This window comes from Zosterops lateralis (genome assembly GCF_965231275.1).
Source record: "Zosterops lateralis genome assembly, chromosome: 7".
Lineage (NCBI taxonomy): Eukaryota > Metazoa > Chordata > Aves > Passeriformes > Zosteropidae > Zosterops > Zosterops lateralis.
Window position 1 is genome coordinate 36,715,065 of NC_139767.1, and position 18,242 is coordinate 36,733,306.

General features: G+C 41.8%; 1 protein-coding gene across 1 annotated transcript in view; it reads left to right on the forward strand.

Moving 5' to 3' along the window:
• KIF5C (kinesin family member 5C) overlaps positions 1–18,242 on the forward strand; it is a gene marked incomplete at its 5' end in the record, with an annotated part of 75,078 nt that overhangs the window by 43,425 nt on the left and 13,411 nt on the right. Inside the window, 12 exons of the mRNA XM_083865507.1 lie at positions 1,363–1,511; positions 4,097–4,272; positions 5,688–5,756; positions 9,458–9,664; positions 10,463–10,609; positions 12,831–13,019; positions 14,278–14,395; positions 14,976–15,052; positions 16,099–16,208; positions 16,999–17,100; positions 17,702–17,762; positions 18,113–18,184. Coding sequence (XP_083721633.1) covers positions 1,363–1,511; positions 4,097–4,272; positions 5,688–5,756; positions 9,458–9,664; positions 10,463–10,609; positions 12,831–13,019; positions 14,278–14,395; positions 14,976–15,052; positions 16,099–16,208; positions 16,999–17,100; positions 17,702–17,762; positions 18,113–18,184 — 1,477 coding nt within the window. The remainder of the gene's footprint in view (positions 1–1,362; positions 1,512–4,096; positions 4,273–5,687; positions 5,757–9,457; positions 9,665–10,462; positions 10,610–12,830; positions 13,020–14,277; positions 14,396–14,975; positions 15,053–16,098; positions 16,209–16,998; positions 17,101–17,701; positions 17,763–18,112; positions 18,185–18,242) is intronic.

An 18,242-nucleotide genomic window follows, 5' to 3' on the forward strand; every position in this document is an offset into this window, starting at 1 on the left:
GGGATTCTTTTCCAGGCTCTGGGGTTGCTGTGTCTCATTTTTGGGCTGTGACACAGCTGAGGAGCTCAGCAGCACTGGAGGGAAGCTCTGTGACTCACAGCTGATCGCTGAGTCCTCAGTTCCTCCTGGGAAAATAAAGAATTATGTCGCCATTAAAATAAATGTCAGGACTCAAATCCGTCTTCAGAGGAGCTCTTGTACCAGTCAAAGTGCACAAGTGCTCCTCTGATAGTAGTGAATCAGCTTTTTCTTGTTCTGCTCCATCTTCTCTTGTGTTTTTAATCTCATTTTTTTATTTTAGTTGTCAGTGAGGGCTTCATCCATCATCAGGAGGAAATTCCTGGTGTGGTGGGTTGTATTTTTTTTCCCTGGTACAGTGAAATGAGTGGAAACTTGAGCTGTGCTTTTAGCAGAGACAAAGTGCAAACCCTGACCAATAGGAATTATCTTAAAAGCAAAGGGTTATTTAATAAAAAAAAACCTTTTTAAGGTAATAAAAATCCTGCTTGCCACAGAGTGCAAATCATGGAGCTTTATAAACTGCTGGGGGGGTTTATCTGTTGTTCTTTTCCTCATCCTCTGCTTTATTCAACAACACTGGAGGCATTTGAAGGGACTCAGTGTCTGAGCAGTGAAGGGCAAAGATCTGAGGCTTCCTTAATTCACAGTGATGGGTTTGGTTTCCCTTTTCAGCGTGGATTTGCTGGAGTAGGTGCTGGGCATTGTTTTCTGCTGCCTTTGCATTTCCTGGCACTGTTGTTTGGGTTGGGTTGGAGCAGAGAACTTTCACAGTGATAACTGTGGTGGTGGGTGTTGGGAGGGTTGAAATTTGGGATATTTTTGCCTAAGGAGGCAGGAGCTCCTGAGCCTGGATCCAGAGGCTCTGGGAAGAGCCTTTCCCTTTTCCCTTTTTCCCTTTCTCCTTTTTCCCTTTTCCCTTTTTCCCTTTTTCCCTTTTTCCCTTTTCCCCTTTTCCCTTTTCCCTTTTTCCCTTTTCCCCCTTTTCCCTTTTCCCTTTTCCCTTTTCCCTTTTTCCCTTTTTCCCTTTTTCCCTTTTTCCCTTTTTCCCTTTTCCCTTCCTTTTTCCCTCTCTTTTTTGCCTTTTTTCCCTTTTTCCCCCTCTTTTTTTCCTTTTTTCCCCTCTTTTTTCTCTTTTTCCCCCCTCTTTTCCCTCTCTTTTTTCCCCTCTCCTTTTCTTTCTTCCTTCTCTTCCTCCTCTTCCCCACCTCAGACACCTCCAGGGATGGGCAAATCCACAATCCCTCCATCCCTTTCCCTCTGTCCCACGGGGAAAATTCCCAATGCCCAGAGTTTCAGTGGGACCCAAATCCCAAAATAAAACCCCTGGGTTGTGCTGTGCAGGGCCAAGACCATCAAGAACACGGTGTCTGTGAACCTGGAGCTGACAGCAGAGGAGTGGAAGAAGAAATACGAGAAGGAGAAGGACAAAAACAAGAGTTTGAAGAACGTCATCCAGCACCTGGAGCTGGAGCTGAACAGGTGGAGGAACGGTAGGTGCCAAAAAAAATTGGAGAGCTGGATGTGGCTGAGTTGAAACCTCACCCTAAATCACAGTTTTTAATTAATTTGTGTCTGATCACTGAGTCCAAACTCACATTATCACTCACACTTTGGAATAATAATGAGAAGCAAAGCAGCAGCCTTTTGTAGGAGGGAACAGTGAAAATGCCAAAATTGGTGATTTCAGGGTAGGGAACACAGGAGGCATCACTAATTTTAATATTAAATTAAGATATTATCATTAATGAGTAATAAAAAAAAGGAAAAATGTCATTATATCTGGGCTTTTCCTTTTTAAATCACTCTGCTCCTCAGGCATGAGGATCCTTGTGCTTTATGGCAATTGGGCCTCAGGTTTGGGGATTTTTTTAATAATTAAATTACACATTAGAATAATTAGTCCTTCAGTGCAGTGACAGGGAGTGGCATCTGCTTAGCAGAATCACCATTTGTCTGCTGCCATTTGGCTTCTAAATGAATTTTTTGTTGGGAACAGCCAATTTTCTGCTGAGAAAAGTGGGGAATTGCTGTTCAGAGCAGGTTGTAACATCAGCTGTAGGAGGTAAAATATGGATACACACAAATGAAAGAATTTTTATTGAATAATTCCAAATTGAATTTTAAAAAAATTAATTTCGAATGCTGGCAAATAATTTTAGCAAACCAGCTGTAGTTCAAATTATTTATTTCACATTTTAAAAATCAACCCCCAACCTCCAAACCAACTAAAAAAATCCAATCCAAAGCCCATTTTTTTTTTTTTTTTTTTAAAGAAAATCCTGGATGGATCTTTTTGTTTCAATATCCTCATCCCCCTCCCCTCAGTGCTGTTTTATCCATCAGTGTTACCCAGCAAGGAATTCAAAAGATTATTGATTTCTTGTGTGACCTTCCATGGAGGTTTCTGACAAAGGGAACTGTCACAGCAATCACATCTTGGATAATATTCCAGGAAAATGAGGGATTTATTCTACAAAAGAAAAAGGAAGCAGGAAATGGCTGAGCTCAGTTCTCACTGAGGATTTCACCTCCCAGGTGAAATTTTTCTGTCTTTTCCATTCACCCAGTGAATAAGAAATTAAAAATTCCTTTTTGGGAAGCTGCTGGTGGATCCTCCATAACCTGAGGAGGATTTTTTTGTGTGAATTCCAACCAAACCCACCTTTCCTCCTCTGCTCCAGCCAAACCCAACAGGGAAAAATCAATTCACATTTCCCTCATGAATAATAGAAAACACCATCAGGGCCTTCAGAAATAGGGCAGAAAATATTTGGAGTGAAGTACCTTAATAGAGGTGATGCTGCTTGATTTCAAATTCCACTTTTTTCATGCTTTAAGCTGGAGGAAAGGCAAAAAAATCATCAGCTTAGTTGGTTTTGGTTTTTTCTTGCCCTTTTGGGGCTTTGGGGTTTGATGGGTTGGTCCTGTTGACCTGTTCCCCTGCCAGGGAGGTAAATTGGCAAGAGGAATGACTGGTAACGCTTTCAGGAGCTCAAATATTGGAGTTTTTCCTGAAAAAAAGGAGAAAATCTGTAACTTTCCCACCCCCTGAACAACCTGTGCAGCATCCAGGGGCTCCCAGAGCTTTCCCAGCCCTTTTTAGGGCTGGATTTAATTTAATTTAATCCCTGAGGCTGTAATTGGGGTAATTAGGGCTGTTCCTGAAGGAAATATTCCTCAGGGACAGGGATTTTGTAGGAAATGTGTCTGCAGTGCACAGGCAACCTCTGGAAGTTGGTGTTTATGCTGGAATTTACCAGGCAAAAATTAAATATTGTTTTAAACTCTGGCTGTGCTGGGGCTCTCCTGGAAATCCCTGGAGGAAAGGATATTTAAATTCCAATAGATTTTAGGCTGGAATTTGGGGGGTTTCCCTCCTTTTTTACACCTCTGTTAATCCATGGAGCCAATTCTTGCTATCAAGGGAGTAAAAGCAGAACTGGGAGTTCTCTGCTTTTGCTTGCTGTTTTTTTTAGGATCATTGAGCACCTCACCCACCCATCATCCCTGAGGCTGTAATTGTAACCCAGAGCTGTTCCTGAAGGAAATATTCCTCAAGGAGAGGGATTTTGTAGGAAATGTGTCTGCAGTGCACAGGCAACCTCTGGAAGTTGATGTTTGTGCTGGAATTTTGCAAGGCAAAAATTAAATACTGTTTTAAACACTGACTGTGCTGGTGTTCACCTGCTCCATCCTGGAGCTGGAAATCCCTGGAGGAAGAGATATTTAAATTCCAGCAGATTTTAGGCTGGAATTTGGGGGTTTCCCTCCTTTTTTTACACCTCTGGTAATCCATGGAGCCAATTCTTGCTATCAAGGGAGTAAAAGCAGATCTGGGACTTCTGTGCTTTTGATGTTCCATCTACTGCTGGTTTTTCTGGGATCACTGAGGTTGGAAAAGATTTCCAAGATCCCACAGAGTTTAAATTTCCATGGGATCATCACCTGGTCATTTGTATTCCTGGAAGTGGCACAAAACCCTTTTTTTTTTTTTGGCTCCACCGAGTCCCTCAGTGACTGGGAACGACCAGTTCCATTTGGGATTTGGGATTTTGAACGAGCTGTGTCCCTGCAGGAGAAGCTGTACCAGAGGAGGAGCAGATCAGTGCCAAGGACCAGAAGAACCTGGAGCCTTGTGATAACACCCCAATCATTGATAACATCACCCCAGTGGTGGCCGCCATCTCCACGGAGGAGAAGCAGAAATACGACGAGGAGATCGCCAGCCTCTACAGGCAGCTGGATGATAAGGTGGGGATGGTTCATTCTCCAGGTGGAAATCCAAAATTATTGCCAAAATTGGTGGGTTTTTACCCCTCAATTCCTCGAGCACGTTGGGAAATTCCAATTAGTGCATCAAAGCAGCTCTTCCACCCCCTTTTTTTCCTTGTGCAGGCAGCACTTTCCAGGAAATCACAGCCAGCTTTTAATTCCTTTAAATTTTAATTTTAATTCCTTTAAATTTTAGCTCAATTATTTAATTTTAACTCCTTTCCTTCAGTGATTTGTGTAAAATACACCTCAGCAAACTGGAACAACACCTTGGGAAAAAATAATAAAAAATAAAAAATAAAATAATTTAAAAAAAAAGTGACTGTCTTTAATAATCCCAGCTTTAAATTTTTTAAGGAAAACACGTCCCCATCCCCTTTTTATTTGTGTGGTTGGAGCTGCAGACGCAGCCCCAAAGTGCAGGTGGCTCATTTATTTATTTCTCTGCACATCAGTGGCACTTAAAAGCTCTCAGCAATTCTCTTCCCCAGCCATTAAAAGCTTTGGCTTGTGGGAAGATGAAAAAAAAAAGAATAAATAAAAGGCCCAGAAAAAAGCTATTCAGCACCGTGGATGAGAGCAGCAAAAAAAAAAGAAAAAAAAAGGGCAGCTCCCATCAGGAATCAATATTCACTTTTAAAATTCAGTTGTAATTAACAGGAAAATAGCAGAAAAGAAAGCCCAGTGTGTCCTTGCCTGTTAATATCGAGGTTTTGGCTCTTTGTGGACACAAAGGAATTGGGTTTAAATGTGAATTTTGGTCTCCCTGCACAGTCTGGTTGTCCAGCACTGAAAAGAGCAATTTTCTGGAAGAAATGACAGATTTTCTCTGATTGCATCCCCAGTAGCAATCTCCAGCTTTTACATATTGATCAGGAAAAGGGAAAAAAATAAAAAAAAATCAGTCATTCTTTCACTTTCCTCATCAAAAGCAGCAAAGCCCAGTAAATTATTCTGGAGGGAAGTGGCAGCAGGTTTGAATTTTTCCCTAGAAAACATGGGAAGTATAATATGGCACAGGACTGGAGGAAATGAAGATATTTGATATTAATTTCTATGTAAAAAGAAAATATTTGATTCCAAAACCAAAATATAATCATTTATACCAGTGTTGCCAGCTTTTACTGCCGAGCTCTGTGCATTTTTATTTCTTTTATTTATGGTAAATTTATATATATTTATTCATGTATTTTTATTTATGTATATTTATTTTTCTCTCCCCTAATTCCACTCACAAAGTTTTTTTTTGTTTTATTCACAATAAATTTATTTTACTCACAAAAAAATGCATTATTCCCTTTTTTTTTTTTTCTAGAAAGGGGGGGGGATAAAAAGTGATCAAATGAGAGCTGTGAAAAGAAATTTAAAAAATCTCCACCCCTGTTTCATTGCAGGATGATGAAATCAACCAGCAGAGCCAGTTGGCTGAAAAATTAAAGCAGCAAATGTTGGATCAAGAGGAGGTAAGAAACTAAAATAAATAAACCAACCCCCCAAAAAAACCCTTTTACATTTTGCTCTTGAGCCCCGTGTTTAATGATTCTGTCACAGCTGTTCCTATGAACTGGCTAAAATTCAAATGGAAAAAGTCTCAGCCAGGTTTAAACTTGAAATTCCATAATATTCTCACTAAAACTCCTCGAAATAACAATCCCTCCTGCTGGGAAAGTGATGCTGGAGCCCCAAGGGAGGAGAGGGGCCAGGATTTTTCACTTCAAATAGGATTTTTTTTAATTTATCTGTGTCCATTCAGGTGTCCAGGCACTGTGGACTGCAGTGAGTTAGAGATTTCCTGATATTAAATTAGTAATTATCATTATTTTGGCAATTAGAGGCAGAAATCTGTGGGATGGAAAAACCTGAGAGTTGGTGGTGCCACAGATTTGCTGTAAAATCTCAGATTTCTCCCCTCAAACATTTGATTGCAGCATTTCTGTGCCTAAAATGAAAGTTTTGGTGGGTTTAAGGTGAGGAACATCATCACTAAACTCAGCCAAGCCTTTCCCTTCTGTGAGTTCTGAGGGTGCAAAATGAGGCAGCAACACCAAGTTCCCAAATGGGAAATTTATTAGGAATTGCTTTTATTGTGTATCCAGGCCCTCAGAAAGGGTTTCCAAGGTGTTATTAGAGAAAAAAAAAAAACAAAAACCAATTTATGATCATGTCTGTTATTCATCATTCATGGTTCACCTTATTTTATTTTATTTTATTTTATTTTATTTTATTTTATTTTATTTTATTTTATGGTAAAGATGAAGCTCCTCCTTCTTTTCTTGCCACAGCTTGATTTGATTGCCTTGTACTGCACAGTGCTGCCTGTGCAAAATAGAATAATAAAAATATATCATTATTATTACATATTATTAAATATTATTAAAATACTAATACAATAATAATAATAATAATAATAATAATAATAATAATAATAATATATTATAATGCATTTTATGCCCAGCCCATTATCTCCTGATGTGTGTTGTGAGTTTATTTGTCTCACTTCACCTCTCTTCTCTTCTCCCATCTTTTTTACATCCCTCTTCTCACCTGAGGCAGATTTTTCCTCACAGTTGTGCCTTGATTTTGGGGTGATGAGCATCCCTCCTTTTTGGGAGCAGCTGACACAGTTATTTCTCACCTCTGGAGGATAAATCAGGATTTCAGTAGTTGTTTTTCCCCCTTTTTTTTTGCACATTTTTGATCCAGCTTTGCTAAATGCCAAAATCTCTGCAGCTGATGCTGCTCAGAGCCTTTTTCTGCCTCCTCTCAGCTCTTGCCTGTGAGGGAGAAGGTGATATTTTATTATCCAAGGTGTTTTTCCCCCACATCAGCTGTCCCTGCTCTCCCCTGGAGATGTGATGAGCTCACTGATCCACCAGCAGCTGCCTCACTCTGCTCCCCCCCCTAATTAACCAGTCCTTTTTTTCTGCTTGATTAAGCCAGCAGGTTAATTAGAAACCTGAGGCCTGCTGCAGATGAGGCTGATTTCAGGGGGGGAGGTTTTGGTACCTTTTCACCTCTGGCTGCTGCTCAAGGTGGGTGTTTTGGGGGATTCTGGATATTCCATTCCCACGTGGGACAGATCCATGAAATTCTGCAGCTCTGGGTCTTTTCCCTTTATTTACAAATCATCTTTATAATGGTTTTTTTTTGGTGTTTTTATGCTCTATTTTTCCACACAATATCAGCCAGGATTTATTCTCCTTGTTTATGCTGTAGGTGATGCACAGCCACTCCTCGAAGCCACTCTGGTGTTCACACAGCAAAAAATTCCTTAAGTAAATGTAAATAATAGTTCCATCTGTGTTTAGCAGGGAGATAATTTGAAGCTATTTTGTTGTTTAAATATTTACATGCCATCTGGCTCTGGCAGTGCAATGGCTTTTTCCATAACGTGAGTGCACTTCTGAGGCTGCAGCATTAACAGGGAGATAAATTTCTCTTTTTCCTCTCACATCTGAATCCTCTCTGGGCATGTGCCAGCCTCCAGAGCTTGCCTGCTTTTCTATTTTCCACCAGCCAAAAAAAAAAAAAAAAGAAAAAAAAAGGCCATTTAATTTTCCACTCTGAGCTAAAATATTATTAATAATAATAAACCATTTCTTCTGGGATTATTATGCTTTTTTGGGTGGTCTGCTTGAGAGGGGATAGGTGGGTTGTTGTTTTTTTTTTTGCTGGGGGTCTCACTCAGCTGCTTGCTGGGCAGATCAGGAGAAATCCACCCAAAACACTTCAGCAGGGAAGGTTTTATTATTTATATTATACCAATATTTCCTGGGGAGGAGTGAATTCTATGAATGAATGTCCAGCCTTTGCTGTCAGGATGAGCATGAGGCTCTCTCAGATCTCCTGCCCTGCTTTTATCTGTTCTAATTCCCTGTTTGATGTTTTTTACGCCATGTCAAGCCCTGGTTTAGTTATTACTCCTGAAAGTGCAGTATTAGCAGTAAATGTTAGGTGTCACTTTTATTTATTTTCACATCATCCTGCAGAGCTGAGGACACCACAGCTGAATTTTCAAGGCTTTACCAAATCATTGGTTCAAGGGTAAGGGACAAAACTAAACCAGTGACCTCCTGCAATCACTGAAACCTCAAAATCACTGCAAGAGGAAATTTAATAAGTTTTCCACTCACTGGAGTGTTTGTGTGTGTGTGTGTGTGTGTGTGAAGTCAGTATTTTCTTCTGAGATTAAATATTTTTCCCTCAGCAAACAGCAGCAGCTGATCTGTCCTCAGCATCCTCATCCTTCAGATGATAACTGGGAATAATCGTCTTAGGTTTGCTTATCAAAATATTTCTGTCAAAGCCACGAGCTCTTTGAGGCTGCCTCAGAGAGTCTTTTTTTCCCTCAGCTCAGTTCAAAGCCCTGAGCCTCTGCTCAAACATTTTACTTTGTGGCATTTTTTTAGGGGGCTGAGCTGGATTGAGGGCAGGAAAAGTCTTTGGAGCTCTGATGCTGTTTAAAATCAGTTTCTCTGCCTCAGTCTTGGGTCGTAATAGGATTTGGTGAAGATTTTTCTTGTTGTTGAAGTCCAGAGCTTTTTTTTTTTGCTTTTTTTTTTTGTGCTTCCTTCAAATGCTTTGTGCTGGAATTGGTGATGGTTTTAGGATTTCTCCCCTCCTGCACACACGATTTGTGCTCAGTCTTTTTTCCCTCTCTTTGCCTGTTTTTCTCCTTTTCAATATTATCTTTTGAAGGAGTTTTTGGGTCACTTGGTGTCCTTGTTGACACACAGAATGATACAGTAACAGGTTTTCAGAAGTCTTTCCTTTATTATGGCCTTATGATGCTGTCTTTTATTCAGTTTTTACAAACCTCATGGGCAACTTTAATTGGTTAATAGCTTTTCTTGTTAATTATTTTATTGGTTAGTAAAAGCTATTTTACTTGTCCATCAAATCTCTCTATTTTTTGGATTGTTTACATATTTTCTTTACTGATTCTCACGGAACAAATCCCTTGTTGCTATTACAGGTGGCACTTATTTTTAACCCTCAGAATAGATCCTTGTGTTAAAGGAACTTATTCCCAAAATAACTTCACGTGGCAACTTGAAAATTGTTTGTTAACTTATGACAAATTGCACATTCCTTGTTAGAAGCAATGAGAACCCAGCTCTGGCTCTCTCCACACCTTAGCTCTGCTGTGGTTATTTCTCCCCAGCTTTTGGCCTCCACGAGGAGAGATTATGAGAAGATCCAGGAGGAGCTGACCCGACTCCAGATCGAGAACGAGGCGGCCAAGGACGAGGTGAAGGAGGTGCTCCAAGCCCTGGAAGAGCTGGCTGTCAACTATGACCAGAAATCCCAGGAAGTGGAGGACAAAACCAGGACCAACGAGCAGCTGGCGGATGAGCTGGCACAGAAAAGTGTAAGAGCAACTTGTTCATCATGTTGGTTCTCTCCAAACCTTCCCAAAAACCTGCTGGTGTCACCCTCGCTTTCCCTGCCTTAATTAATGGAATTAAGGCAATGCAGAAGCTGCTCTGTAGAAGTTGGTGGCAGATTGTGGCTCTTGCAGCAAGGAATGGGCTGTGAGAAGTGGCCATCCTGTGTTTTGGATATTTAAAACCTGTATTTTGCCAAGAAAAGCTGTGAAAAATCTGCCTCGTGCAAATGGCAGCAGTTTGTGGTTTCCTGGACTCTGCGCTGTGGGATTTTACAGGCAGCCAGGGGATCTTAAGGAAGGAATCAGGAAAAAAAAAAAATTAATCGGCTTTTTCAGCTGATGTGTCCTGATCTTAAGGGAAAAAAGGAAAATCAAGATTGGTTTAGTAGCTTAAAGCATCTCCTTTTCCCTTAATTCATTACAGCAACTTAAGGAGCCATTGTTAACAGATCTGTTTCATTAAAGACTTTGTTATCTCCTCCAGTAAAACAGATTACCACGAAATCCATTGGAAAAAAATTGAATTTTCCATCCCTCCCCACCTTTTTCTCTGCGATTAACCTCCTTTGATGTATTATGCAAATCGGACTCTTAGAGGATTTGCTACATTTAATAGATCCAAAGTAGCCTTTGGTGGCAAGTGAGTTGTGAAAGTGGATTATGCCAAGGTGGAACTGGATGTGTCACTACATTGTGCCAGCAGGCAGGAGGAAAACACCCCGTGGAAACTGCCCAGCCTGCAGAGAGGGGAGGGTAATTCTTGTTTTTAAACCTTTCCAGAGTGCCCTGACAGCCACCCAGAGGGAGCTGGGCCAGCTGCAGGAGCTCAGCAACCACCAGAAGAAGAGAGCCACGGAAATCCTGAACCTGCTGCTGAAGGATCTGGGGGAGATCGGGGGAATCATCGGCACCAACGACGTGAAAACCGTGCGTGGGCTTTGTGCTTTGTGCTTTCTTCCCCCAGCTCCTCCTGCAGGGAAAACACTCCAGAAAATCAGGGAATCCCAGAGAAGTTTGGCTTGGAAGGGACTTAAAGCTCTTCTGGCTCCAAATCCCCTGCCAGGGGCAGCTCCCACTGTCTCAGGGTGATCCAAGCCCTGATGTCCAACTTGGCATTGGACACTTCCAGGGATCCAGGGGCAGCCAGAGCTTCTCTGGGAATTCCATTCCAGCTCCTCCCCACCCTCCCAGCAGGAATTCCTTCCCAATCTCCCACCCAAATCTCTTTCCCAGTGGGAAGCCATTCCCTGTGTCCTGTCCCTCCAGCCCTTGTCCCCAGTCCCTCTGCAGCTCTCCTGGAGCCCCTTCAGGCCCTGCCAGGGGCTCTGAGCTCTGCCTGGAGCCTTCCCTTCTCCAGGGGAACATTCCCAGCTCTGCCTGGAGCCTTCCCTTCTCCAGGGGAACATTCCCAGCTCTCTCAGCCTGGCTCCAGCCCTGGGAGCATCAGTAGATGTGAATCCAGCAGTCCTTCTCCCAGGAGAATTTACACATTCTGTGTAAATCCTGGCTGAGCACACAGGGAGACACTGCAGAGCTTTTTGTTGGGCTGGGAGAGGCTCCATATCTGGGCTCACAATTATTCCCAGCTCAGTTTTTGGGGTCAAAACCCATCTGGAAGTGACTGAACTGATTAATGGGGGGTCTGAGTCCCCCCAAAACAATACACAGGTGGCCCAACTCCTACCTTAGCTGGCATGACTCAGAATTCCCAGAATATGAAAATTTTGGCTTCTGAGGTGGCCAATTTTTGATCTGAAGTTTGGTGCAAATTTTGGTCAGCCCTGCTTTGAGATTTGCCTTTGTGTGGCTCTTGGGGTTCGGGGATACAGGAGAGGAGGTGGCCGCTCACTTTGTCACATTTGTAGAAGAACAAAATGCTGGTTTCAGAGAAAATATTTGGGTGGTCATTGCTAAATGGCAGAGATGGAAACTTTCCACAGTCTGCAAAATCTCCTTGGTGGTGTCAACACCATCTCTGTCAATTTAAAACCACAGGGAAAACAGCAGTGGTTAAAACTGGCTAAGTTCATTTTTGAGATGTATGAGAATTCCCTGGAACACATTCTTTTTACTTTTAGTTCACTTTTTGCTGATTTCCTGCCAAGGCTCTCTCAGGTCAGCAGGAGCAGCAGCCTGTCCTGCTGCAGAGGACACAGTCCCTGCTGTCCCTGTGCTGCTGCAGATTCCAGCCTTTGGAGATGTCACAGCAGCCTCTGGTGGCCGGAGGAGCAGGGACTGGGAGAGGAGATCTTTGCAAATGGAGGCAGAGGCAGTTTGGTACAAGTTTTTGATGGGAAGTGAGATGTCAGCACTTCAGGGGACGGCTGTCAGTGGAAATAAGGCCAGGCTGAGGGGAATAGTTTCAAATTTGTTGGCAATCAGTGTTTTCTCCAAGTTGTCTGATCTCAGAGCAGACTGAAAATTTTGGCAGAAGTCTCATCTTTCAGGATTTTTGGGAGAAGGAGGAGCAGCACATATTCCCTTCTTTTTAGCAGTGCTGGGAAAAAAGGAGAAGCTGATGAAGCTGAGCTGTGTTTTTGCTCAGGGAGAACCTGCACAGCTCCTCAGTGGAATCTCCTGAGCTGGAGATCCACGGGATCATGGATCCAGCTCCTGGCCCTGCACAGACGCCCCAAAACCCCACCCTGGCCATCCCTGGGAGTGTTGTCCAAAAACTCCTGGAGCTTTTGAGAATGTCACCAATCCCTGGGGAGCCTGGTCAGTGCCCACCACCTTCTAGGGGAAGAGCCTTTCCCTGAGATCCAGCCTAAGACCTGGATATGATATCCCTTCACACAAATGTGAAACATACAAGATAAACAAAAATAAAATGTACAAGATAAATAAAAAAACCCCAACATACAAGATAAATAAAATATACAAGATAAAAGGACAAATCCACCCATAACTTCTGAAGGAAGATGTCTCCTTAATATAATGAGGCATCTCTTTGCTTTGTGAAAAGATCCCAATTCTGATTTCTTTTGTCCTCCAAATATGAGTTTAAAGTTTTCAGAGATAATTCATACTCTTCCCCAACTACTCATTCTAAAATGACCCCTGGCCCATAAACCCACCCCAAAGAGCAGCGAGGTTGCCAGAGCAGAAGCTCTGGGGCCATCCCTGTGTGCAATCCCCGTGTGCTCAGCTGGCAGATGTGAACGGGGTGATCGAGGAGGAGTTCACCATGGCCAGGCTCTACATCAGCAAGATGAAGTCGGAGGTGAAGTCGCTGGTGAACCGGAGCAAGCAGCTGGAGAGCGCCCAGATGGACTCCAACAGGAAGATGAATGCCAGCGAGAGGGAGCTCGCCGCCTGCCAGCTCCTCATCTCCCAGGTGGGTCTGCTCCTCTCAGCTTGGGTTTCCTCACCCCAGATTCAGATTGTTAAAAGTCCTTGGCCCTCTAAAAGCCCTGCAAAAAAAAAAAGCAGAGTCTTCAAAGTCTTGTTTTCAGGTTTCTCGTGTTGTTTATTGTTTGATGTCTCAGAATTTTCTCCATTCCCAGCTGAGGTCTGGACAGCAGGTCTGAGACACGAGGTGACTGCCCATTGATGAGACATCACCTTACATTTATACAGAAAACTACGTGTTGGTTATTTACAATTTTATACAAATACCTAGTGCTCACACTAAAAAGGTCATTTCTACTTTTACCTAATCCACTCAAACTACCTTGTGTCATCACCACCTCAAAAGATGGAGGATGAAGAAGAAGGAGAGGAACTCAAGACACCACCCAAATTCCTCCATTTTGTCCCCTCACTTACTTCTTTTCTATGAACCCCAAAAGTACTAAATTTTTCATCTTGTGCTGTGCTAAACTACTGTTTTCACCCCTTGGTGGTTTGTAATTCCTCTCTCAGTGTTGGAAGCCTCTCCCATGGACTAAAATCAAAGCCAGTGTTTTCCTGAGCTCCGTGCCAAGGTCTCCAAACCCCCTGGACCAGCTCCACACCCCTGTCCAGGGCTCAAACTCCCTTCCTTGGGTCCCAGCTCATCCAAGGGGATGCCCTGGACTCCAAGACTCCTGTCTCCTCCCAGCCTTTGCTGGCCTTCCCAACAACCTGTAGGAATGCATCTTTTTAAATTGAGATGCAAAAATCCAGGCAGCATCTTCATTTCTATCTTCGGCTTAGAATATTTAAATTCCATTTTGAGTGTTTTCGTGACAAACTTCACTGTTTTTCTTTCAACAACAAACTTCTTGTTGGCAAGAACCAAACCATCAGGATGGCTGGGGAGAGACCAGCTGAGCTTCTGCAGGTTGGAGATCCCAAAGCCACCACCTCAAGGCTGGTGTCCAGCTGCTTTTGAAAAGCTGCTGCTGTTTGGTTTAACACCAAGTCAGGAGGTGTTTCACACCATTCCAGGGATGTTTTGGGATTACTGCCTGAATTCCAAATTGGGCTGCTAAGTGTGACCTGTAAAAACACAGCCTGCTTTGACCTCTCAGCTCCTTCCCAGACATTTTGCTGTGAGTTCTCCGAGTCATCACCTCCGGATGTGCAAATTCTTTCCGTTTTCCCTCCTGTATTGTGGGACAGTTTTCTCTAAATTCCTCCTCCCACCTCACTGCTGTTCCTTGCCTTTGTAGCACGAAGCAAAGATCAAATCCCTGACAGACTACATGCAGAACATGGAGCAGAAGAGGAGGCAGCTGGAGGAGTCCCAGGACTCCCTCAACGAGGAGCTGGCCAAGTTACGTGCTCAAGGTAAAACTCTGGGTCTGGTCCTCCTCATTTCTGTCCAAGAAGACTCAGTTTTGTCTTTTGATGATGTGAAAAATTATAAAAAACCCACACAGATCCTTTACCAAACAGCACTGATCAATCTTGCTAAATATTCTATAAAATTCTGGGATTTAATATTTATCTTAATTTCAGTTGCCCCTCTGCAAAATCCCTCATTTCAAACAAAGCTGCTTCCCTTAGATGTGCACAATTTGTGTCTTTCCCAGTTGACTTCATTTTCAAGGTTTTCTTGGTTTTCCCCTTCCAATTTAAAGTGGAAAATATGTAGGTATCAAAAGAAATTCTTGTAGCTTTGCTAAGCTCCTGGGTTATATAAATTTATAACCTTGCAGCCTTAAAATCATTTAGGATTTCTTCCCAAGGGAATTTCCCTCTCTGAGGTGGGGACAAGACTTTTTGGGGTTTTTTTTATTTTTAATTTTATTTAGCATCTCCCGCATTGTTAGAACAGAATCTTTATGGCATTTCCTGGAATAAATTAAATTTATTTAAAAATCTGAAATTTAAATTTAAAGCTAAAACTGTCTCCACCTCTAAACAGAAAAAATGCACGAAGTCAGCTTCAAGGACAAGGAGAAGGAGCACCTGACACGACTCCAGGATGCAGAGGAGATGAAGGTACACTTGGGCACAGTGGAAAATTTTGAGGGAATTTTTTGGTGAGATTGTTCATTGGGGTGGAATTTTGCCTTCCTGTTCACATGGCCAAAAATTACATTGATTCACCTCTGTGTTACACTAATTTTTTGCTGCTGGAGCTCTGCTGAAAGTCAATTTCCTCAGTGGTGAAGGAGGTTGCTGGGGGTTAATATAATTTAGGTACTTATAAATTTGATTTGAAAAGAGGCCACTTCCCCAAAGTTTGGCTGGAATTCTGATTATCTCCTGGAAATAATAATAAAAAAATATAAACCTGATTTCTGGTATTTTTTCCTTTGGAATGCCAAGAAATGTTTGCAATCATGAGTTGTTCTGATGGGTTTGCAAATTGCAGACAAGGAAAAATTCCATTTTACAAGGATAGTAATAGAGGGTAGTGATAGAGGTCTGCAAGCTGCAGAACTTTCCTCTCCATTTATAAAAAATTTAAGTGATAAAAGCAGTTGTAAAGTTATTAAAGCAGTTGTGATTAAAGTGGTTGTACCTTACAGCTCCAAGGAAGAAAGAATATCTTTTGTTAGCAATCTAAAGAGATAAATTGAGCTTTTCTTGCTGCTCAAGGTATATTTACTCCTAAAATTTAAATTTAAATAACAATTTCAGTAGCAGGGCTGTGCATAAACAATTCTCAAGAGGTTTGGGGTTTATTTCTGCCACAGGTAGAGCTGTACAAGTATTTCCTGGGTGAATAAACAGGGGAAATAAGAGAGGATTGGTGCAAAATCAGTGTCTGTGGCCAAGCCCTGGGTTTTCACATGCTACTTTTTGCAAGAAAACAAGTCAAAACTGTTGTAGATCTGTCACTAAAAACGCTTAAATGACTCTAATTAACTCATAAAAAAAATTAAACTCTTGGATGAGCAAGCAGAGAGTTTTGTGATTCCACAAGGAAAGGCCAGGCAGATCCCTGAATGGATTTGGTAGTTTTCCCTCAAATTTAGAGGTTGTTGAGAGGGAGTTGTGTGTCTCTGAACTGCTCTGATTCCCGGCTCTGGTGTTTGCAGAAGGCTCTGGAGCAGCAGATGGAGACTCACAGGGAAGCCCACCAGAAGCAGCTGTCCAGGCTGAGGGATGAAATCGAAGAGAAGCAGAAAATCATCGATGAAATCAGGGAGTGAGTTCACTCTCTCCATCCTTTCCTCAGTCCTGGCGTGGTTTGGGGTTGGGTTTTGGGAGGTTTGATTGATGTTTCTTTGCAAGTTCTGTCCTTACACGCAGCAGCCAAGCCTGTAATTATTTTGCAGGGTGGATTACAGTGCCTAATTCTTTATTGGGGAGTTTTAACAAGGCCATAAAATTAGAGAGTTTATAAAAGAAAAGGGGTAATGTTGCACCTGTAGGTCAGTAGGTGAGAGGAGCTTGGAGGAGAGCAGATTTTAAAGGATCATGGAATCATTTGGGTTGGAAAATGCCTTTATGGTCATTGAGTTCAGCCACCACTGAACCCAAGAAGATTTTGGGATTGTCTCACAGACCTTCTGAGAGTCTGGGTGACTCCAACAGCCTGTATTTTTTTACATTTTTATGTTTTTTCCTCACACATCAACGTGAGTCTGGTATGTTTTGTTCCTGTATTCTTTTTTTTCTAAAATCTAGGCAATCTTATTGTATTTACTGTGTGGCCAAAGATTAATTGTAGGGAAATGAGGAAGCAAAGCAGAAAGATGCCAACAACAATTTGTGTCCTCCTTTAAGGCAAACGAGACCAACCACTGAATTTAGCTCTCCTGTATTTTAAAATTATGTCCTTTAGGTTCTTTATGCTTAATTTCTTCCAGAATTTTTTCAGAGGGTTACAGCTTTACTTTTTCTCAGTCCAATCCCACTTTTTTCATGGAGATTTACCCCCATTTCCTCCTGGGGTTCAGGCTGAGCTGTGCTGACTTTTCCTTTCCCATTTCCAGCATGAACCAGAAGCTGCAGCTGGAACAAGAGAAGCTGAGTGCTGATTATGATAAATTAAAAATTGAGGACCAGGAAAGAGAAATGAAGCTGGAAAAGCTCATGTAAGTGCACAGTTTCCTCACTTGGTAGCCCTGAACCTCTTCATGTGCTCATGGGAAATGTGTTAGGGAGAGGGATTTGTGTTGGAATATTCACATTTCAATAGCAAAGCCAGCAGGAACAACTAATAATTAATTACCAATTACTCTATATTTTTATACCACAGGCTTTTCAACAGTGGCTTTGCTAATTGCCAAGAAGAGCTTATTAGAGCTCTGATTTTATAAAATATCCCAGCAAGTGTTAAATCTCTCATTCCTTAATGAGAATCAAACATGATTTCAAGCATGAAAGAAGTTGGGATTTTTTTTGTGGGGGTTGTTTTTTTTCTTTTTTTTTTTTGGGGGGGGGTGGGGGAGGGTTTAAATCAGATGCCTGAGTAAAAACCTTTTCTGGAAAGGAGAGAGAAAAATCCCATGTGTGGACACAAAGATGGAAGTGGTGACTCAGCCCTTCCACATGATAAAATTGGATATTTGGGGCAATCAAAAGCACAATTAGAGATGTACAATTTGCTGCCACCTGCAGATGTGCTGCTCCAGGTTGGTTAATTCTCCTCTGTTAATTGTGATTGATTTGTGTTCCATGTTGTGATCTTCTCAGACTCCTTAATGATAAAAGGGAGCAAGCAAGAGAAGACCTTAAAGGGCTGGAGGAAACAGTGGTAGGTCTTAATTACACTTTAAATACACTTTATTTCCCCCTCTATCTGTATTCCCTGGTGATATATATGTTAATTTTTCAGTAAACAGCTTTGAACTACCTAAATTAAAATTAGAAAGGGTTTTTTTTACCAGTTTTGGAGAAATTGTTCACTTCAGTGTGGTTTTGGGGCTGGATGGGGTTTATTTTGTGGCATTCAGAGTGGGCCAATATGATTCCTAGAGAGAGAATCCAGATTTTTTTCTCCTGTTACCAACTCAAATCCAAGAAGAAAATTTGAATCAGAGCATCTGCTATGTACTAGTAATTTGTGGGTTTTTTTAAATTATTGTTTTGTTATTTTTATTCCAGGCAAGGGAGCTTCAGACTCTTCACAATCTGCGCAAACTGTTTGTCCAGGATCTTACCACCCGTGTTAAAAAAGTAAAATTCTGCTCTTTTAAACCCAAATCTTCCTCTTTTTTTGAAGAATTCTTGTGAT